The sequence below is a fragment of the Nylanderia fulva genome, unplaced genomic scaffold, assembly GCF_048542155.1.
Source record: "Nylanderia fulva isolate GAGA-0341 unplaced genomic scaffold, ASM4854215v1 Scaffold321, whole genome shotgun sequence".
Taxonomy (NCBI): Eukaryota; Metazoa; Arthropoda; class Insecta; order Hymenoptera; family Formicidae; genus Nylanderia; species Nylanderia fulva.
Window position 1 is genome coordinate 1,043 of NW_028190392.1, and position 24,982 is coordinate 26,024.

The following is a 24,982-nucleotide window of genomic DNA, read 5'->3' on the forward strand; positions in this document are numbered from 1 at the left end:
GTATCAGAAACGGTGGTTCTCATACACGATAACTTGTTTAACAACATATGTAATAAGACGAAAAACTGACTTTATATATTTATTATCTTGACTTTGTTAATTACCGTCTTTAATGTTTAATATTACAGTTCAATTTATAATTAATATATTTGTATTGCGCTAAAGAAGGCTTGAAATGTCAGCCGAAACGTTCGCATAAATGTTTATTTCTTATGTATTTATTTTCTCGTTTTAAATGAACTTTATTAATATCATTTGACAATTGCATTTTGTTTAATAGCTCTTATAGCCCTTCTTTGTTTACAATTATTAAGTTTAACAGAGCTAATTACTATTTTTATTTAATCTAAATTAAGAACGTAGATATTTGAGAATCGCCAGACAGAATTTAAAAAAGGTAAAAATCTTCATTCGACCGTACTGGCAAATATTATTTATTCAATCACAACGTTTCGACCCTTCTTTGAGTCCTTATCAAGTGATCTAGATATACACATAAACAGAGATTAATACATTAAAAAAACAAAATTACTTCACAAACAATATTACAAGATAATAAAAAGAAAACGAAGCAAGACTTACTTGTAAGAATATAATTAAAATTATAATTCTGAGATGTCAAGAACGAACATAGTGTCGGTTTGACAACACGTCAAGACTCTTAGACAAGTTATTGGAGACTAAACGACCATTATTATTTTGTCGTAGATATTACTTAGATTGTCGGTATCCTTTTGTAAATTAATAGCGTTATTATTTCCCTTAATAAAAAACATTTCAGCGATTTCTTTTTTTCTTACGTGTTTTTCACTATGCATAATCTAAATTAGTTTGTTTTCCATTAGTTTAAGTGTATTGTTTTAGAATTTTTAGAAAAATTATATATTATATAAAAAAATAACGAAATTTGTTTATTCTCGATAAATTTTAATAATAATTTATTCAGATAATTTAAACGGAGGTTTCATGTTTGTATATCTATACATGCAGCGCCATTTATTTTTATAATACCTATGTACGCATGAAATCTAATCGAAATCAATTCATTATCTTTTTTATGCATTTATATTCAACAATGGAGAATATATTTTTTTTCGTGTTATATACCTCTTCAAAAGTTTACAAATATCTATTGTTTTAAGTTATCAACTTTTACATTGAGAAACCATATTGTAATTAATTTTCTTTTGACATTGCATTTTTTGCATGTATACATCAAATTAAAACTTACATAACATTTTAGGAAGATTGGCGTAAGAACAGAGATCTGATTTTAATAGCTCTTATAGATTGTTTCAATACTGCCAAAGTTCTTCCTTTATAGAAATTTATCACTAGTAATGCCAATTTATCACTTATTTCGAATACTCAAATTACTATATATAAAAAAAATATCCTTATCACTTTTTTTGAGTACTTAAATTACTGTATATAAAAAAGAAATCCTTCTTTGCACTTCACAAGAAATCGCAATAAATTTAAAATAGCACGTGATAAAGTTTTATTAGAATACTATTTAAAATTAATTTTGAATTTATTGCAAATTCTTATAGAGTGTTATGTCCAGACTCAAGAAAGGGAAAGTCAGAGGAAGAACGTAACTACTGATTTTGTCGAACGACGCCGAACGGTGCGTCTGTTCGACCCGAACAAACGTGAGAAAGCCCAAATAGGTCAACGACCGAGCAGGTCGTTATTACTCTATTTTCAAAGGTTGTTCGAGTCCCTTTTTGGCAAAAGAATTTAATCTCTTTTGCTCGGGATGGGACCTTGTGCGACTTCTGGTTTGGAAACGTGAGAAAGCCCAAATAGGTCAACGACCGAGCAGGTCGTTATTACTCTATTTTCAAAGGTTGTTCGAGTTCCTTTTTGGCAAAAGAATTTAATCTCTTTTGCTCGGGATGGGACCTTGTGCGACTTCTGGTTTGGAAAGGAATGAGAGTGGGATTTTTTATTCAATTAATTATATAAAGCTAAATTCATAATTAAAAATTAAATTTATTTTTATCATACCAAAAAGAAAAAAATTTTATACGTAAGAAATATTAAATTTACAGATCTTATTCTACGCAAAACGTACATAAAGATGCGTGTGAGTGTGTGTGTGTGAAAGAGGTCATGGGAAGTCGCAAATTTCGGAAGAGAGAAGAGGGATACAATAAATTTCACAAAGTAATTATTACTTTTATGAGTATATTATTATCAGTAATAATATTTTCTTTAACTCCACTTTTTCATTTTATCATTATGGTCTTATCATCTGGATATCATTATATGTTATATTAAAATGTTACATCTATGAGTGGGAAATTACAACTAACATGGATGTTACACGTAACGTGCACGTTATATTATCTGTTATATTCCGTTTTATTATAGCAATGTAACAATTATATATCGACGTTTGCTGGGTCGTAACTCGTCTAAGAGTCTTGACGTGTTGTCAAACCGACACTATATTCGTTCTTGACATCTTATAATTATAATTTTATTTTAATTTCACAAGTATGTTTCGCTTTTTTTTATTATTTTGTAATATTGTTAACTAATTTTTTTTATTATATTAATCTCTGTACTGTATTTCTTCTCTATGTATATCTAGATCACTTGATAAGGACTTAAAGAAGGGTTGAAACGTTAATTGTGATTTAATAAATAATATTTGCCAGTACGGTCGAGAGAAGAGTTTTATTTTTTTATATATAAGTAATGTAACATTATTATAAACAGTCTTCTTTTAGAAGAACTTTTTTTTGCGAAAACTTTAAGAATTTCTTGATGTTTAAAGAGTCATTCAAATAATGCATATCCGTTTTAGATCTTTCAAGATCTTTAAAAAAATGGACAGATAAAATGAGAAATGTAACATAAGTTATACATCAAGAGACACGGTAGTGTCTCGCGACCAGTTAAGGGCGTAGCGGAGACACCGTGTATCTTAACGCGAGTCGGACATTTGAGTCTTTATAATATTTCGAATCCTCAATAATGGCTGAAGCAATCGAGTTTATACTAGACTTAATCGATAGATTGAGTTCGAATTATATAATAAAAGTGTCTTTATTTCTGCTCTACGTGATTTGTAAGCAGAGATATATAAATGCAAAGTCGAAATATGAAAAATTTCTATTAAGAAACGTCCCCGTCATCATTATCATCATCATTATCATCATCGACCACGCATACATAGTAGTATCGTGCTACACGTATTCACACGTATACAACACATGCGCACACATATATCACACGTACACAACACATGCAAGATGCATGTAGTGGTAATTTTGTCCATCTCGCACGTTTTACAACAGATGGCGATAGTGGCGCTCCACCATATCGGCAGCGTGCGGGGGTGGAGGGGGGAGAAAAAGAGATGAGAGAGAAGAGAGAGAGAGAGAGAGAGAGAGAGAGAGAGAGAGAGAGAGAGAGAGAGGAGAGAGAGAGAGAGAGAGAGAGAGAGAGAGAGAGAGAGAGGAGAGAGAGAGAGAGAGAGAGAGAGAGATGAGAGAGAGAGAGAGAGAGAGAGAGAGAGAGAGAGAGAGAGAGAGAGAGAGAGAGAGAGAGAGAGAAGAGAGAGAGAGATATCATCTCTCTCTCGGCTCTCGTCGTATTCTCTCTAGATCTCTCTCTCTCTCGCTCTATCTCTCTCTCTCTCCTTCTCTCTCTCTCTCTCTCTCTCTCTCTCTCTCTCTCTCTCTCTCTCTCTCTCTTTCTCACACGCACACACACACACACTCTCTCATTCTCACTCACTCACTCACTGTTCGTCTTGTGTACTTATTAGTACATTCATGATCGGCAGCGTGCAGGGTTATGTTGGCTAACTCTCTCTCTCCTCTCTCTCTCTCTCTCTCTCTCTCTCTCTCTCTCTCTCTCTCTCTCTCTCTCTTTCTCACACACACGCACACACTCTCTCATTCTCACTCACTCACTCACTGTTCGTCTTGCGTACTTATTTAGTACATTCATGATTAAACATCTATATGCATTAATGTGAAATTTACTTACAATTAGTTTACTTGAAATATTCAATCTCTAAAGTGTTTATCTTATAAGATAGACAAAAAAATCTGAGTAAATAATAAGAAAAAAAAACAAGGATTATTATTGTCATAATTTTTTATCAATTAAGTACTCTCAACTATCCAATAATTAAATAAATACGTACAAATGTGCGCGCGTGTACACACATACACATATTGATATTAAAGAGATTGAAGGAGAGGAAGAAGAAGATAAAAATTTAAATATTCACATATATTGTCAAATATTATATATGAATTTATAGTTTACATATCTAATTAATAATGAATTTCTAATTATATTAAACATATCAAAATAAAGACATACATGTATTTATCAAATGAATAAAATTATTGAATACAGACTTAAAAAATTTATTAAACATAGACTTAAAAAATTAATTAATTAAACATATTCCAAATTTAGAAAAAATAAACTTTATTTATATATGCAACAGCTTTTTAAACTAAATTTTTAAATTCTATTTTATATTAGACAATTATCTCAATCAACATCTACGTCCACATTAGCTGCACTGCAGACTACCTCTACAGCCACATTATCTGCTCCGCGGATATAGCGTTATGCCAATACGATACATTACATGTACTTACTTACTTGCCTTTACTGTACCAACTCTTGTTCTTTCCACGTAATCATGTTTTTACAGTTATCGTTTGCTGTATATCTTCTAGCAAACATTATTTCGTGTGAAGTGTATTTAATTAATTAAATCTCTGCGAAAGATTGAGAAGATGAAGGGATAATTCAAACTATGAAGACATGGTTACATGGAAAAGACAAGAGTTGATACAATAATAAAGACATACATGTATTTGTATCCTGCTGGCATAAGGTTATAGAAGTTGATTGAGATTGAAAAATAATAATGAAAATAATAAAAAAAATAAAGACACATGTATTTGTATCGTGCTGGCATAAAGTTATAAAAGTTGATTGAGATTGAAAAATAATAATAAAAATAATTAAAAAAAGGAAATATTCAATCATCATTTAAAAGCATATTTGAAATCTGTAGAATAAACAGTTTTTGCAAAAAATGTGGAGCATTTGAGCTCTAGTAAATCTAAAAATAAATGTAAACATCAATTAATAATAACTGATGTTATATATATATTATATATATAAACCAATTTGTTGCAATATTCACTATAAAAGGTTGTAAGGGTAAGATGGCTAAAAGTGAATAATTTAAAAGATAGTTAACATAATTTTACATAAACTGAAATATTTCATAAAATAAAATATTTGTAATATTTCGAAGTTTATGTAAGATTATGTAAAAATTGTACCTTTACAACTTTTTATAGTAAATATTGCGAGGAATCGATTTATATGAGAAAAATTAAGGTAATTCTATTTTGAAAATATAAATGACCTTTAAATAACCTTGAAAATCGCCGTTTAGGAAAAAGTCTGTGTCAACTTTTTCTTTTTCGAAATCCTGCAACTTTTATCTAAATTTAATAGAAAATGTATAAAAAATGCTCGACATTAGTACACACACACACACACACACACACACACACACACACACACACATATGGGTAAATTTATATAAATAGGGTGCTTTAGGAGGAATGATCAGCATTCTAGGATATGATTGTACAAATCATTTTAAGCAAAGAAGTTTAGATAAACATGTTTAATAATTGTTCTATTCCGGTCATAAAAATATACAAAAATGAATGATATAATCTCTAAAAACTCACCTTTAAAAAAAGGTAAAAAAAGGCGACCAGTTAAGGGCACGCCATTAACAAAAATTATCCATTGCAAACCCATGTAGAATCCTATCCTATTGCAAACCCATGTAGAATCCTATGAAAAATTAATCATTGCAAACCCATGTAGAATCCTAGGCAAAATTAACCATTGCAAACCCATGTAGAATCGTACCCATTGCAAACCTATGTAGAATCCTATGAAAAATTAACCATTGCAAACTCATGTAGAATCCTATGAAAAATTAACCATTGCAAACCCATGTAGAATTGTATTAAAAATTATCCATTGCAAACTTATGTAGAATCCTACATTGCAAACCCATGTACAATAGAATTGTATGAAAAATTATCGATTATAAACCCATGTACAATCGTAACAAAAGTAATGAAATAAAAAAAAAATTGCGCCAAGTGAAAGTAGAAACTTGTACCAGTGGAAAATTAAAGTTGCAGACATATATAGAGTCGTATAATGAATCAGTAAAAATTTAAATTTGCAAATGTAGAATCGTACCATAAAAAAACTTATCTTTTAAAAAAAAGATAAACAAGATGCCAAGTCCATGCGCCATCTGAAAAAGAAATAAAAAAATTTTAGTTAAAAAAACTGGGAGCGCTGCTAAATAATATTCTAACAATATTAAAATTAAATTGTTACTTTTAAACTCATTACAGTTAAAATATGTTTTGTGTTTAAATTAATTAATGTTACTTTAAGGTGCATTGTAATTTTGAAACTTAGCAGCGCGCCCAGTTTTTTTAACTAAAATTTTTTTATTTCTTTTTCACATGGCGCATGGACTTGGCATCTTGTTTATCTTTTTTTTTAAAAGATAAGTTTTTTTATGGTACGATTCTACATTTGCAAATTTAAATTTTTACTGATTCATTATACGACTCTATATATGTCTGCAACTTTAATTTTCCACTGGTACAAGTTTCTACTTTCACTTGGCGCAATTTTTTTTTTATTTCATTACTTTTGTTACGATTGTACATGGGTTTATAATCGATAATTTTTCATACAATTCTATTGTACATGGGTTTGCAATGTAGGATTCTACATAAGTTTGCAATGGATAATTTTTAATACAATTCTACATGGGTTTGCAATGGTTAATTTTTCATAGGATTCTACATGAGTTTGCAATGGTTAATTTTTCATAGGATTCTACATAGGTTTGCAATGGGTACGATTCTACATGGGTTTGCAATGGTTAATTTTGCCTAGGATTCTACATGGGTTTGCAATGATTAATTTTTCATAGGATTCTACATGGGTTTGCAATAGGATAGGATTCTACATGGGTTTGCAATGGATAATTTTTGTTAATGGCGTGCCCTTAACTGGTCGCCTTTTTTTACCTTTTTTTAAAGGTGAGTTTTTAGAGATTATATAATCTTACGGTAAATGTGTTTGTAGTTTTGTCTAATCTGTAGAAAAGTGATCAAAATTTGCCTCAAAAAGATCAAAATATGTCATTTTTTAATTTGGTTAGTGACAATTTTATTTCAATTATTTAATGACATGTATTATTTATTTTTATAATTATTTTTATTGGAAACTAAGAAATCACTTCAAAATTAAACACTCTAGAAATTTGGCATAGCGATATCGATGTAATTTCAATATTAAAAGAAAAAGTTAATTTTTTATTCAAAAAAATCTTCAATTTTAATTAAGTCAGATGTACACCTACATATAGGGGAGAAATAGGCAAATGACATATGTATGTCTCATTGCTATATCAAACATTGGGACATTGCCCATATCAAATATTTATATAATTATTTTGAAAGTAATTTTCAACAGTTAATTAAAGTTTTTCAGCAAATTTAATCCAATATATATGAATATATATATAAAAATTTCCAAAATATTTTATAAAATTGTACCAATTTTTTTTTTCAAAGTTAACATATTTAAAAACAATTAGAATTACACAAAATTATAATATTAAAATGATAAATTATATAATAATTGTAGTTGTGTGTACATATATGTGTAAAAGAGACACTTAAGTTGTTTACACAAAATATTAGAATTTATTTATTACAAAAATATTAAGAAAAATATACATATAATAAGAATAATCTAAATATATACTTGTCATTTTAAAATCATTATACTACTTAGATAACGTAAGAGAGAAAAAATTGTTTGCTTGAATAAATGAATAAATGAAATTACATTTATAACTATATATTGTAATTAGCAATTTTATTCTAACTATGATATTATTTCTAATATAATTTTCTAAAATTTACTAACTCGTTACGCAAGGATGCCCAAAATCTTAATGCTTTTTTTTTTGATATTACTATTGTATTATAATAATTTTAATTTACTATAACATTTACGCGCTCTAATTACTCAGCGCGGAATGATAGTCAATTCGACGTCAATTCGATGTTGAATCGACGACGAATTGGTCGATTCGATGTTGAGGCGACGTCGATTCGACGAATCGTTATTTGTTAGTGATGCACTGCTGCTTATAAGTAGCCACTTTTTTACCATATCGGGTGGCAATTCTAGCGGTATCATGTGGATAAAGTTTTGCCAACATTTTATTTGGCACGTAATGTGTGCCTTTGAATTGGTTAAAATATCGACCTATTTCACTATTTTCGATCCATGCAAATGTCAGAGTCAGGGCGTCTAAATTAAAAAAACGCGATTAAAAAATAAATTAATGATTACTAAAATTAAATAATAAAACAATTATAAATCTCATAAATAAAATATAATGACTAAAATAAATATAATAACTATAATAATAAAGAAAATATAATAACAAAAACATAAATATATTTTTTGTGTATAAAGAGATAAGCTGGCATATTGAACAAATATAATAATTAAAAATAAATATGCTTTTAATAATATTCATACCTTCATTTACGCAACACATTTCATTATTTTCCGTAAGAATTATGTAATGTATAAGGTCATCTGGATCTCCCAAATTACAACAAGTGTTGAAGTGCATACGAGAGTACATTGTTTCATTTTTCACAAACGTAATTTTGTGTTTATTAATGTACCATCCGACTATTACACCGGCAGTACTGGTTTTATTAGTGTCATTATACTCGTATATATATTTATTTTTACACTCATGTACTAAGATAGTGTGATAACATTCACCTTTACACTCATGTACTACGATCATTCCAATCACAAATTTCGGTTTTTTATCTATCTGTCTTTCTGTATCAGAGTAGACTATACTCTGGAAAATGTAATATTAAATTTTAAATAATATTTCCTTTTAAGTAATTTATAAATAGACATTCAGAGCAAGTTCTATTACAGCTAATTCAATTATAGATATAATTTATAAAGGAATATAAATAATAATATGTGCACAGTTATACGTATATGTTATGAAAGAAAATTTTAATTTTGTATTGATATTATTTTTTTTTATTACATATATATATATATATATATATATATATTAACATAGTTTGAATAGTATTTACACACTTCTTGGTTACTCCTTTTATGAATGAATTCTCTATAATTACGTATTTCACGTGGTGTTTGCATGAAAGTATTATTGTAATAAGGTGGATCCTCAAATACACCTAGGATACTTAGTAGTAACTAAAAAATAAAAAAATTGTAAAATTACGTAAGAACAAAGCTATGATTACGAAAGAAGAAAACGAGAAATGTATATTCTCTCCATCTTATAAAGTGTGTTTGTATAACTCGTATTTTTGCCAAAATTACAAATTTATTAATTAAAAAGTGTCAAAATTAATATTAATTAAATACAAATAATTACCAACCTCATCAATTGGAATTATAGAATATTCGCTATGACAATTGAAGCGATGGGTACATATGTTAATACACCTTACATTTTGTAAGCTGTTCGTGGCACTAAAAACAAAATTTAATATATGTGCATTGATGTATGTGCGTGTATGTAATAATAAAATTCAGATAATTCTTAATTTAATATTAATATATATTACTTACTAATCGGGTTTCCAATATATTATTAGTGCTGAATTATTTTGTCTTATATCGCATCGTAAACCAAGTCTTCTGGCCACACTATGATATATTATTAACAAAATTACGTTTCGACCACATTTATTTTCTACGGCCTATTTAAAAAATTACGAGAATTAAGTAAAAAAGTAAAAAAAAAGAGAGAGAGAGAGAGAGAGAAAGAGAGAGATAGTGTTTTTAAGATATATAACAAGCACATATAAATATATATATAAGCATAATAATTGAGGAGTCATTATTACTATGTATTTCAATTTATAATAACTTACATTATCTATACAACTGTGTTCCAATTTTTTGTCTTCTAAGTTCAATTGTTGAAAGTTAAAGTCATCAAATAAATATTCCTGAAGTGCATTCATAATCTGGGTTCCTTCTGCTTCGTTCCAATAATTATCGTCGATATTGTTGTTTTCCCAATATAAAAATTTATCGGCGGACGTAGAGAATATTAAATGGTCGGGATATTTGTTCCTTAGCTGATTCAGTACTTTTTGTTTGATATTATTTAATGATGCTTTTATGGACGAGAATAATACTTCTTTTTCAGGCTGAAGCCATTGGGCCACAATAGTAGCCATCCGTTCTATAAGTTGCTTGCTGTGAGGTTTTTTTTTAAATTTTTCCCACTTTGCATTTACCAAACATTGCCTCAGAAAGTGAAACATTTTCTTAAAGCAATATCTTTTGGTTAGATCGCAATCTTTTCTAAAAAAAAGTTCCAAATTAACTGTGCAAAAGTTCATTAGTCTCTATAATCTTTATATATAACATTATTGATATATTAAAATCTACCGTAAAAATTGAGTAAGGCAGGTTCTAATTTCATCAATGAGAAAAACAATCATTGTGAGATCACGTGGTCCACTTCTGAATATATTAAAAATATCATTTATTGTATTCATACATTTAACATTGAATACTTCTTCAAAACCTATTAAATTATCTATTGTATCATTGATAGTATAATGTTTATTAATTAGTATAGACACAATTCTTTTTATAAAACGTGCACTATGGATTCCCAATTTTACAAAGTAAAATTTTTTATACTGCTGTTTTAGTTTAGATTTCTCCTGCTCATTTTTTGTACTTTTTTCGAGAAATTTATACCAGTCCTTACTTGCATTAGGCCATCTAAAATTGAAACAGAAAATATTTTAATAAAGTTTTGAAAATTCCATTATAGGCAATGCTATTGTATCATTAATAAAGTTGTGGAATAATACATTTTTTAAAATGCATAATATATAGAAAGTATTGATCAAAATGTCAATCTTCTTGTCTTATTGCAACAAATGCACAACCTTCAAAAAATTTTAGATTATTTATACTAAAACAGTTGACAGAGCAGTATATATATCGTTTGACAATTTTATTATTTAAGGACCTACATCGTTTAAAACTTGATAAAAAACATTTTTACATGTTTGAAGAACATGATATAACAAAATCAAATTTTTATAATTGCTTTTTTATATTGTGTGAATAATTTATTATCTGTCTTTCGAATGTTTATATACAACTAAATGTTAAAATTGCAAAATTTAATAATTATAAATCAATAATTAATAATTTTTAAACAAATAAGTAAAATATTTAAAATAATTTACTACAATTTGGAGTTATTAAGGATATCAAGTTAAAAATTCACACCATCATTGATATATATTTTTAAATTTTATTTTACAAAACTAATTAATGAAATAGCAACAATAAACTAAAACAATCGAATAAAAATGTGCTAATTAATAAACCTGGCGTTGTAATTTGTATATATAAGTAAATATTTTCTTGTAAAAGTTATTTTTTATTTATGGATACGTTTCGATCTTATTTTTGGATCAATGTGTCTGTCAAAATACATAAAAGTATATAAAAATATAAAAAATATTAAAGTGAAATAAAAAATATTAATTTTATAACTATAAATATTAATTCAAAACAATAAGTCATGGGGGAACAAATACGAATTTATAATATTCGGAGAATATCTCAAGAGAATATATTGTGTACATTCACAAAACATTTGATAAACATACTACGACTGCAATATTTTTATAATATTCTCTGAAATTTATAGAATTTACATAATCTTTTAAGGTATCAACAAGCGGAGTTACCTCTGCAAATATTTTTTTCGCCAAAACTTCTTGGATTCGCCTGCCCACTGGAACTGCTTGCACGTGCATCTAAAGTTCACAATATCCTCAATACTTATATTATTGCAGCCGAGAATGATGGTTATCACCTCTTCAGATAATAACTGTATCGAAGCCATTGCAATATTTCCGTACAATTAATTTATTGTCTAAACGTATGAAAAATCTACCGTAATACTGTTTTTTTTTACCGATTGCAGAGAGTACAAATGCAAATCTTATGTTTACTATATTATAGAGAATTCCGCACTTTGTCCTATCCTCATTTTCAGACCTGAAAACTCATACTAGCTACAGAATCGAGACTTTTTTATGCTTTCTCCCACCATGAGTTGTCACGTGACTATATGAATCAAAGAAACCACGAAAATGGGAAGGGAAGCTCAATACTTCTATTCGATCTATGCGCCTTTAAGATAGAAAAAGGTAGATGAATACGGAATAGCATTAAAGCAGAAAAGCGCCATATTTAAAAAAAAATCGTACTTTTTTATGTTGCAATAAATACGTTTTTGCAATTTGAATATTTTTAAAGATTTGAGTCTCATTTAATATAATAGTCTGAGTTATTTTTTTTTATTTTTACCATTCTTTTGTTCGTCTACTTTTTAATCAAAAAAGTGGGAAAAAGATGTGTTCTGTACCTGCCAAAATAAAAAGTTTAATATTTGTTTCGTACAATCTAAATTCCTGTAAGTTAATTATCTCAAAACATCGTTTTGCAATTAAATACTTTAACGTTATTTTTGTTCAACATCGCATACATGAAGCTTACATACATTTCTAAGATTTTTAAAGAATTCAAGTAGTTTTATAATACACATATTTATATATATATATATATATATATATATATATATATATATACATGAATAATGTGAACATTTTCATAAGCAGCCTCTTTTTAGAAAAATTTTCCTTCTTTGCGGTAACATTAAAAGTTTTTTGGTTTGAAAGTCTTCAAATAATGCTTGTTTTGATCTTTAGAGATTTTTGAAAAGGATAGGCAAAGAAAATTGTACGCGTAATTGTTTTCAATCGCTAATCAGTAAATAGAAATAATTAAATAATCAATCAAACTAGCAAGAAATCAATTTATTAACTATCACGACGATTCGACCATGTGGTTGCAGTCCTTTTAAAGTGAAACACTAAAAAATTATTTTAAACATAAAAATTATAAAGATAAAAACAAAAAACGCACAAAACTGTCCCAGTGCAGAATTGCAATGATAATATTACTATATAATATTACTACTTATTATAAAATTAAATATACGCAAAAATCACATTTTTTGTCGAAATAAACATTATAACAATATAACAACATTATAACATTATAACAATAGTTGGAGAGTTTAAAATGAGCTGTCTTTCTGTATTGTTGGTTTGTTATGTGTCATCCTTAATAACTGTTAATAAGTAGCAAAATTATCAACAAGAACGATGATAGCGCCTACGGAACGGGTTAATTTCTCGCATATTAACGATGAAACTATCCGAGATCTGAACAAAATCAGGGATCATATCGAGGCGAACATTGTCGGACAGGACGGATTGAAACACGCGTTAATTACTCAAAAACTCTTGATTCTGAATAACTATAATTAAATTTCGATATTATGTGAATTGTAAGAATTTATATTTCAATAATTATACTGAAGAAGACCGCGTGCGGTCGAAACGTTCATAGAATGATTGTAATTTGCGTTAGTTTTAATATAATGACTGTAGTTTTATAATTTATACATGTAATAAATGGTAGTTGACTGAACATCTCGAATATTCAGCTCGATAAGTTGGCCTTATATTTATCACTTGGTTTTCAATATACGAGCGATAATTGTATAATTTATTTTAAACATTATAACACTTTATGACAAAAAGCAGAAATTAAAAGCGAGAGACAGTAATCAACGTGTCAAACAGCGAGATCGTCGAAATATTTAAAAAATTTCCCATAAGTATTTTAAAACCCTTTAAATTTTTTTTGTTGTAGTTTATTTAATCTTCTGACCCTTTTGGGGTTTTATTTTATTTTTTATTTTTTTTAATAAAAAACTTTTCTGAAATTTTTTTTTTACATGTTTTAGTATGAAAATTTTAAAACTATTCAAATCGAAATCTTTATTTTTGCAAATAGAGGGGGCGAAGAAATATTAAATTTTAATTATTCCGATGTTTTTTAACCTAGTAATTGATCCCTTTTGTTGTTTTTATATGTCGCAGTAATCATATAAATTAAGATTAAAATTTAGTTTGTCATGAAGAAATATATATAAACAGAGTCGTTTTAAAAAATTTTTTCATGTTTAACATACTAAAACTTTTCGGATCAAAAAAAAAAAATGTAATAAAAAATGAAATTTTTTACATATAATTTTATAATGTTTTAAATAAATTAAAAAACATCTCTTTGAATCAGAAAATTATCCGTTTTGTAACTCTGCCACTTTATCTCGTATCTTTTCAATGTTTATTAGTGAATTTTTTTTTTGACATAAATTTAATAATAAAAAGTTCCTTTTTGCTTTAGTGAAATTTTTTTTGTTTTTCAAATTGTAATAACTTGTAAATAGTGTGTCTTTGGGTTTTCATTTTTAAAAAAATTATTTTTATATTTGAAGAGAAAGGGAACACTTTAATAAATTGTTAGTAATTTTATTTATAATTTTTATGTTTTATATTCAATGGTTAAAGATGATTTAGAAAAGATTAAAATGTCGCCCCTTTTATAATATTACTTATATATTCAAAACAATGGGTATAATTTTCAGTACATAACGTGTTTTAATTTTGGTTTGTGATAGTTTGCCCGGGCCCTTTTTAACCCCTATTTATATTTTTTTTTTCTCAAATATAGCGGTATGGGATAAAATTTTTGCCATATTTTATTGGTAGTAATGCTGTCTTCGAATTTTCAAAAAAAAAGGGCCTATTTGTAATTTTGACCATCCGTTTTTCAGTAGAGCGTCTAAATTAAAAAAAAATAAATAAAAAAGAAAAGAATAATGATAACTACGATTTAAATAAAAACTGTTTTCAAGAAAAAATAAATAAAATGTAACAAAAAAAAATGTAAATAAAAAAAAATAGAAAACTAAATTTTAAAAAAGGTCTGGAATAAACCCGAAAAAATAAAAAATTTTTTACATTGCGTATGAAAAGGGTTTTTAATTAATAAAAATTTTAAAAAAGGATAAGTTTCAAAGATTTTCCTTCATTTATAAAAAAAGGTGTTTTTTTTAGTAAAAAATTATGAATGTGGTTGTTTTATATGTGAATTTTTTTTTAGAAAAATCTGATACGCGGAAAATTGAAAGGGCCAAGATAGAGTAGAAGATTATTTTTTGTCGAATTTGGTAACGTCGCTAATGAATATTTTTTTAAAGGGCCAAATTTATTTTTGTGCCAACCTTTATTTTCCCCCGAATACCGTTTGTAGATTGACTTTTTTTATTTTGTTTACGATCATTCCAACTGCAAATTTGAATTATTTTGGTCGTCCAATCGACGATTTAATTTACTAAAATTTAAAAGCCACCTAGAAATTGTAATATTTTTCTTTAAATAATATTTTTTAGAATTCTAATGAATTTTGTAGTAAAATATAAAGTGAATTAAATTTAATTCCCCCAAAAATTGAATATAATTAAGAGAAAAAAAAATAACATTTATGATTCAAAAGTATTTAATATGATTATCATATGTATATTAAATTGATAATGCCCCACAACACGTTTTTCATCCTTTCAAATGAATGATAACATAAAGGTATTTTTTGGGGGATCTTTAAAATTAATTTTCCAGTTAAATTTTTCAAATTTAAAAAATTTTCCCAATAAATAGAAGAAAAAATAAAAAAAAACATGTATAGTAAATGAAAGTTGGATTACGAAAAAAAAAAAATGAGAAATGGTATATTTTTTGTTTTAAAAGTGTTCGGAAAAAGTGGTTTTTCGTGTTGCAAAGCATTAATTTAAAAAATTAAAAATTAATTTAAAAATTATGAAAAATTTTCCCAAATAAAAAGCTGAATTCTGCAAATTGGAGGTTCGAAAAAAAAGGCATTTATAGAAAAAAATCCGAGAATTTGTCCAAACTTAGTAAAAAACCTTAATATCTAAGCTGTTCGTTGCACGGAAACAATAAAAAGTTAAATCTTACTAATAAATAAACCCCTAATACAATTTCATATATAAAAAAGTAAAGTTTAAAAATTACAACAATGTAAACGTGCGTTTTGTTATATAAAGAAAGTAAAAAGTAAAAATTTAAAAATTTATAATTAAATAAAAAACATAAGGTTTCAAAAAAAAAATTTCAAGGAGTTTTAAAACGCACCTTACCAAGTCCCTAGCCACGCCCTTTTGAATATTTTTAATATAATTTTTGCCATATTAATTTTTGTCAATTTATTTCTAAGATGTTCGGAAATTACAATACAAAAAAATTAATTTGAGAAGGGGGGGAGGGAAAAAAGTGTTTTTTTAAAAAATAGCACAAACTTTTTTTTTTTAATTTTTAAGAAAAGTCAACTTTTCGAGAATTTAATTTTATAACATTGTTAATTTTAAGTTGGTATAAAAGCTCAACTAAAAAATTTTTTCGACGCAAGATATGTTTTTGTGAACATGTGAAATATTTGGTAGTAAAAAAAAAATAAGAGCAGGGATAATATTTTTTAAAATTTTATTCCGAATTGAATGCTGAACTTTGTAATTTAATTATTTTGAGGAAAAAAAAAAAAAAAGTAATTAGCGATTATTCGAAAAATACAGATTGTGGAATATTTTCGGTACGGCTATACGCACGAGTTTATTTATCTCTCTCTGGGGTTTTACTTTTTAAAAAAGATAAAAAACGATTTTTTTCAATTTTTTTTAAAATTATGGACAAAATTAAAAAATGTAAGACTTTATTAATTTAAAAAAAAAGGGTTTTGGGTGTGGTGTTAAATCTTTTTAAATTTTTCCCTTTTTAATTTATTATTTAGAGAGATTAAAATAACAATCCCAAATTTTAATTTTTTATTAGAAATATAAACAGAAATTTTTCAAAATATGCGTTTTCAAATATTTATTCCTTTGAAACTTTTTATTTTTTTTTTTATTTTCGTAAAAAACAAAAATGTTTTCAAGAAAAAAAAAATAAAATTTTTTAATTCTATCAACGGAGGTTCCCTTTAAACTGAATATTTATAGAAAATTGACTATAATTATTAGTTTTTTAATCGTAATAACTTTCATTTTCTGTCAAAAAAGTTCCAATTTATATCTTACCTTTTTGTTACGAAAGCGAATTTACCAAATATAATTTTTGCGGGACCCTAAATTTGGTTCCTTCCCCTTCGTTTAATAATTTTCATTAAATTGTTTTTTTCCCAAAGGGAAAAATTTCGGCAGACGTCCCAAAAATTTAAAAAATCGGGATATTTTTTTTTGAGCAAATTCCCTGGATTTGTCGTGTATTTAAAGTGCTTTTTTGGAATAAAATATTTTTTTTTCTGGTTTAAGATATTGAGCAAAAAAGTGCAGTTTGTTATTAGTGTGTTAAAAGGTTTTTTTAAAATTTTTTCCATTTCCCAAAAAACCCCAAAGTTCCTCAAATAATTATACAATCTCATATTTAATATCCTTTTGGTTGATCACAATTAGCATTTCTGAAAAAAAAAAAAAAGAACAAAAAGTTATTTTTTCAGATGATATTCAAGCACTTAATTTTTAGTAAATTTACCGGAAGATTCGACGGTTGTTAAAAAAGATTTTAATTTTATCAGAGATGCATGTTTGTTTCCCAAATTGTAGTATTTTTTTCTTCATTAGTATATCAGGGGCCATGTATTTTTAATTGATATTTGTAATCGAAATCTGCATATGATTATCGAACTTATGTCATAAAGCTATCAAGTATTTTAGAAAAATATTTCGGACGCTCCACTGTTTTTTTTAAATTTTTGTAAAATTTAAAAAATTTTTTATAATCAAATTGTTCAGGGGTTTCCCTTTCAGTTTCTAAGATTTTCCCTTCAAAAAAAATCTTTTTGATTTTGGGCCCTATGTTTTTATTTATATATCTTATCGTAATATTTTTTTCCAGAGCCTTAAAAAATAGAAGAAAAAAGTTCCATTAGAAATGATAGTTAAATCGGGTCGAATGACGCGAATTGATGTCGAACGGAAAATTGGAAACGTATCGATTGACGTTTTCGTTCAAATTTTGACCCAAAGCTTAAAATACAGTTTGGAAAAAAATCATCGAAATATCAATCTTTGCCCTTTTTGTAGAAATTGTACAATCTTGAAAAAAATTTAAATTTTAATTTAAAATTTTCATCAAAAAAAATAACTTTAAACTAAAGTAGAGCAGCAAAACAATATATTTTTATCTCGTTTTTTAACTTATTTTAAAGAAACCATTACTATTACTTTTACATTCATATTTTTGAAATAAATTTAAAATTATTGGAAAAAAAATAAAATAAAATAAAACATTTCAAATAAATAACAATTAAAACCAATTTATTTATTATTTTTTTGATCTTTTTTGGTAATCATCGGACATGGGGTTTTAAAGTAAAAAAAAAGAAAAAAACGAAAAAAAAACAAAAAATTTTATATTATTATTTATTTTAAAAATAATAAAAAAAGATATGATTAGCTGTCCAGTATGGGGATATACGTGCGGGGGAAAAACGAAAAAATTTTTAATTTTTGCCGTCTTAAAAATGTGCACAAGCAAAAATTTTCTTTCTTGAAAAAGATTTTTGGGAAAACAAAGAATCTCAATACGAGACCCCCCATTGTAAAAAAACCTTTGTTTGACGTTATAATCAAATAAAAAATTTAATTTTTTATTGGTCGTTTTTATTTATATTATGTAAAAAAAAAAATAAAATATTAACAAAACAACTCAAACAAAAGGATTTGTTTTTCAAAGTTTATCTTCTTTTTTATAAAAATTTTAAATTTTTTCTGTTTTATATAAAATTAATATTTTATTAATTTTAAATTTTTGCATTAAAAGCTGTCAAAAAGGAACCAAAAGATTTACAATGGAGAAAATGAAAAAGGGGGAAAAAAAATTTATCTATAAAAAAAATTTATTTTATTTACGGGGAATCCATAAAACCCGGTTTGTATTTTTTATTACACTCGTCTTAATTTGTGCAGTTTAATGCAATAAAATTTTTATATTAAAGGTTTTTTTTAAAAAATTTATTTAATTTTTTAAATTTTTATATTTTTAATTTAAATTTTATACTTTATTTAGATTTATATATAAGTTTTTTATATATTTAATTTTATATTAAATTTATATATATAAAATTTTTTTTTATGGGGGAGTTATTAGTTCTTAAAAAGTACCTTTAAGAAAGATCAATTACCAAAATTTTAAATACAATAATTTTCTAAAAAAAACAATACCTTGGAAGGATTTTTTATCTATAAGCTTAAAAACCGGGCGCTTTCAAAAATTGTGGACGTGCATCGAAAATTATAATTCCCAATTTATGTTATTTTCAAGAATAAGGTTTATCATTCCTAGGAAACCCGTTATTTGCTTTATATTGCATATTTGTATTTTCCCAAAATCTCCAACCAAAGTCCATTTTTTCCTCTAAAAACCCTAAACGCAACCCCATGACTCGAAAGAACTATGCATTTCTTCATTAACAGTTACTTGTGACCGTGTATAAAAGAAACACACAAAAAGGGGGAAAAACCAAAAAAGATTCCCTTTCCACACCCCCCTTAGATAGGGAAAGGGGAGGGAAAAGAATTCCCGAATGCGCGTTCCGTAATACATTATTTTTGATCTCAGATTCTAAAAATATATAATATAAAAAATTAAAACAACAATGTTGGGAAAGATTGTGATAAGAAAAAATTTTCGAGTACAGTGGAAAAAATAAGGATACTTTTTATTACGTTAAATGAAAATTTATAAAATAATTTTTTGTAAGGTTTTAATAATTTTTAAAACATTAAAAATAATTTTTTTTTTTACAAAAATTTAAAGCAATTCTACCGAATGATTTTCTTTTAGCATTTTTTTGGTTTTGTAACACTATCTTGTAATCAGTTTTGAAAAATTTTAAAATCAATTTTAAAAAAATAAAATTAACTTAAATTTTGGGGGACAGTGACAATATATTAAAAACTAAAAATTAATTAAAAAAAAATTGATGGAAAAAATATCACTTTAAAAAAGTCGTGTTGAAATATTGTAATTTTTGTTCCGACCTACCCAACAAAATTTTTTATATATGTATAACATAATTTTTTTGTGAGATTTTTTTTTTTTTAAAGGCTTCTTTGTTTGAATTAAGATTTTTTAAAAACGAAGAATTTTATCAGGAATTTTTTGGCATTTTATAAGATCCTCTTCGGGCCCCTTTGTATTTTTTTTTTTCCGTAACAATAAATTTCTTTTTTTTTCTTCAGGGTGTTATCAAAGACAGACCTTTGGGTTAAAAAATAGAGTTTATTTTGGAAAGCAAAGGGGAAAACGTCTTGTTTTAATTTCATATTTTTCCCGGCAAAGAGTTAATAAGACATTAAAATTTTGATTATGATTTAAAGATAAGTTTTGATTATAAGGTTTGTGGAAATTTTCAATTTCCTCAATAATAAAAATATATATCTTTATTTTCAGAATCTTACTTATTATTTACATGAATGGAAAAAGTTAAAAAAATTAGAATTAGTAATAACATTTATTTAGTTTTTTAAAGATGTCAATTTTGTCATTTGGTATGTGCGTATAAGGTGATTTTAAAAAATCACCTGTAAGGTGATTAGACTGACCTATAAAGTGCAATATGACTATATTAATATTTTAAAATAAGGTTTACATCTTAGCCAGAAATAATATCGAATTTATGTCGATTCGCGACGACAATTTGATCATTCATTTCTGGCTGGGATTTTAAAATAAAAGAAATGTACTTGGGAAAAATAGAATAAAATGTAATTATATTTAAAATATATTTTTAAAATAATAATATTCCTTAACATGTTTATTAAAAAGAATTAAAAATCTAAACATAATAGCTATTATTTCCTTTTAATAACATTTTACAAAATATGTTTAAAATCATCGTTAAAATAAACTTTTAAAAATGATACAACATTTTTCAGCAAAATTATATATTTATTAATATTAAATATAATTTTTATTTTTATAGAAAATTGTAATTACAACATGCAAAAATTAAAGATGTATCAGAAAAAGGTGGTTCTCATACACGATAACTTGTTTAACGACATAGTAATAAGACGAAAAACTGACTTATATATTTATTATCTTGACTTGTTAAATTTCCCTCTTTTTAAAGTTTAATATTACAATTCAATTTATAATTAAATATTTGTATTGCGCTAAAGAAGGGCTTGAAATGTCAGCCGAAAACGTTTTGCATAAAGTTTATTTCTTATGTATTATTTTCTCGTTTTAGATGAACTATTAATTATTTGACAATTGCATTTTGTTTAATAGCTCTTAAGCTTTCTTTTTTTACAATTATTAAGTTAACAGAGCTAATTTCTATTTAATTTAATCTAAATTAAGAACGTAGATATTTGAGAATCGCCAGACAGAATTTAAAAAAGGTAAAAATTTCTCTCGACCGTACTGGCAAATTATTTATTCAATACAACGTTTCGACCCTTCTTTGAGTCCTTATCAAGTGATCTAGATAACATAAACAGAAATTAATACATTAAAAAAAAACAAAATTACTTCACTAACAATTTACAAAATGATTTAAAAAGAAAACGAAGCAAGATTTAACTTGTAAGAATAAAATTAAAAATTAAATTCTGAGATGTCAAGAACGAACATAGTGTCGATTTGACAACACGTCAAGACTCTAGACGAGTTTTTTGGAGACTAAACGACCACTATTATTTGTCGTAGATATTACTTAGATTGTCGGGTATCCTTTTGTAAATTAATAGCGTTATTATTTCCCTTAATAAAGAACATTTCAGCGATTTCTTTTTTTTTACGTGTTTTTTACTATGCATAATCTAAATTTGTTTGTTTTCCATTAGTTTAAGTGTTTGTTTAAAATTTTTAGAAAAATTAATTTTTTATAAAAGAAATAACGAAATTTGTTTATTCTCGATAAATTTTAGTAATAATTTATCAGATAATTTAAACGGAGGTTTCATGTTTGTTTATATACATGCGCGCCATTTTTTTTTATAATACCTATGTACGCATGAAATCTAATCGAAATCAATCATTATTTTTTATGCATTTATATTCAAAAAATGGAGGGAATATATTTTTTTCGTGTATATACCTCTTCAAAAGTTACAAATATCTATTGTTTTAAGTTATCAACTTTGACCTTAAGAAAAACCCTATGTAATTAATTTTTTTAACATTGCATTTTTCACATGTATACATCAAATTAAGACTTTCATAACATTTTTGGAAGATTGGCGTAAGAACAGAGATCTGATTTTAATAGCTCTTATAGATTGTTTCAATACTGTAAAAGTTCTTTCTTATAGAAATTATCACTAGAATGCCAATTTATTACTTATTCGAATACTCAAATTACTATATATAAAAAAAATATCTTACCCACTTTTTTCGAGTACTTAAATTTACGAAATAAAAAAGAAATCCTTCTTTGCACTTCACAAGAAATCGCAATAAATTTAAAATAGCACGTGATAAAGTTTCATTAAAATACTTTTTAAAAATTAATTTGAATTTATTGCAAATTCTTATAGAGTATTATGTCCAGACTCAAGAAAGGGAGAGTCAGAGGGAAGAACGTAACTACTGATTTTGTCGAACGACCCCGAACGGTCCCGTCTGTTCGACCCGAACGAACGTGAGAAGGCCAAATAGATCAACGACCGAGCAGGTCGTATTACTCCCATTTTAAAAAATTTTTTCGTCGAAAGTCCCTTTTGGCAAGAGAATTTAATCTCTTTTGCTCGGGATGGGACCTTGTGCGAAATTCTGGTTTGGAAAGGAATGAGAGTGGGATTTTTATTCAATTAATTTTATAAAGCTAAATTCATAATTAAAAATGAAATTTATTTTATCATACCCTAAAGAAAAAATTTTTTACATAAAAAAATTAAAAATTTTCAGATCTTATTCTACGCAAAACGTACATAAGATGCGTGGGAGTGTGTGTGTGTGTGAGAGAGGGAAATCGCAAGTTTCGGAAGAGAGAAGAGGGAACAATAAATTCAAGTAATTATTTCTTTTATTAGTATATTTTTATCGGTAATAATATTTCTTTAAACTCCCCTTTTTTCATTTTATCATTTGGTCTTATCATGGAATCAAATATAAATTATTATCTTGTGAAAATCGGATTCTATGAAATAAAGCAATTTTGATATTATCACTGACAATATGCAGTTTTTGTTTTATCTTTAATTTCTTTAAATATTAAACCTATTCATATAGAATTGTATTAAAAAAAATTAGGGTTTTTAGTATATTGATTAATACATATATAATAAAAAATGAACTTTAATAATGTTAGGTAATCGTTAGAGATAATATATAAATAGAATATGTTTATTATATGCATCTCATTTTTAAATAGTTGAGATTCTTTGCAATTAAAATCAAAATATAAAATTAAACGTGTATTATAAATATAGTTAATTATATGTTAAAATCGATTTAAATTTTTAAATTTTTTTTTAATGAAATTCTATCTAAAAATATCAAGAAAAGTATAAAAAATATTTATTCCAAATAAAACTTACAAAATTGTTTGGGAATAATTTAAATTTCAGCAAAAGATGTAACTTTAATACACAAATTTAACACTTATAACAATAAAAAGTGATCAATTAAACTATAATTAAATTATTTTGAATACACTTTTTGACTTTAGTTAGAGGAACGAACAGGGCGATCGTTGTCAAACAGCAAATTTATAGCGAATATTACTTTTCAATTTCTTTTTCAACGTCACAGGCCTCACTATCCGCATCCTTTTTTTTTTGTGCAATTAAAGCTACAAGATATCAAAAATATATAATTGGTCAGTTTTGAATAATTTATATAGAAAAATGTATATATTTAATTGTTTATTGCTTGAATTTCATTTTTTTTTTCCATAGAAAAATACACCCAGAATTTCTTTTAAAAATTATCATGAAATTCGGGATGAAACAAAGTGAATTCCAAGAAATTTTAAAAAAATTTCTTTGATTAAAAATATATTTTATAATTAATCACAATAAAAATTATTAAATTTCCCCCACAAAAGATAATAAATGAATTTAATAAAAATATAGTATATATTTATATATAATAATAATTTCAAATATATTAAAATATTATTAAAACTATATATTAAAAACCTATGTTTTTAAAATTTTAATAATTTTTTTAAATTTGTTAACTTTTCACAAAAGGTGGAAATAATGAATTTCGCGAGTTTTCTCTTTTTGTTTAAAATTTTGAGAAAAGTTACCTAAAGTGATTTACAAAAAATTTTTTCGAATAAAATTTTTGTGTTTCTAGTACACCACACTTGACAAAAAATCACAGATTTGGTGAGATAATTTTTTCATGAATACCGTATGTTAAAATGATCAAAGTGTTTCGATATGTAAAAAAAAATCTCGATTTGCTCTGAGAAAAAGGTAAGAAAAATATCCGTGGCAGCACAATATTTTCCATTTTCCAATTTTCACTTGAAATTTGAAATAAATTTACTTGAATGATTGTAATATAAATAGTATAAAATGATAAAAAATTTGAATAAAAATTATTTTCTAGTTATACAATATAAATAATGAAAAAACAACAAATTTAAAATTTAAATAAAAAAATTTAACATACAGACATACATATCCCCAGACACACATATACTCAAACAGAATTATAATAAAAAAACAAGACAATGTACAGTAACGAAAATACAAGAAGACACACCCAATAAACAGACATTTCATGAAAAATAAACGTAAACAAAGATACAATAATACTGGTAGACGTTTCGAGAAATCTCGTACCCTTTT

General features: G+C 25.9%; 1 protein-coding gene across 1 annotated transcript; it reads right to left on the reverse strand.

Moving 5' to 3' along the window:
- Positions 1-8,242: 8,242 nt before the first annotated feature.
- LOC114939256 (uncharacterized) lies at positions 8,243-12,082 on the reverse strand. Its single transcript, XM_085484894.1, has 8 exons — positions 11,925-12,082; positions 10,855-10,938; positions 10,071-10,509; positions 9,766-9,896; positions 9,573-9,666; positions 9,265-9,384; positions 8,668-9,007; positions 8,243-8,433 (listed from the first exon to the last, which is right to left on the reverse strand). Exons 1-8 carry the CDS (start codon positions 12,080-12,082, stop codon positions 8,243-8,245), a joined length of 1,557 nt encoding a protein of 518 aa, XP_085341020.1.
- Between the last annotated feature and the right edge of the window lie 12,900 nt (positions 12,083-24,982).

Bases quoted from the DNA above. Each gene is read 5' to 3' on its own strand.
- LOC114939256 (XM_085484894.1), bottom strand. From the start codon at position 12,082: ATGGCTTCGATACAGTTATTATCTGAAGAGGTGATAACCATCATTCTC. The intron at 10,939-11,924 runs GTAACTCCGCTT...TTTCAATTTTAG, and splicing joins CGAAAAAAATATTTGCAGAG to ATGGCCTAATGCAAGTAAGG. The intron at 9,008-9,264 runs GTGTGTAAATAC...TACATTTTCCAG, and splicing joins ATAAAAGGAGTAACCAAGAA to AGTATAGTCTACTCTGATAC.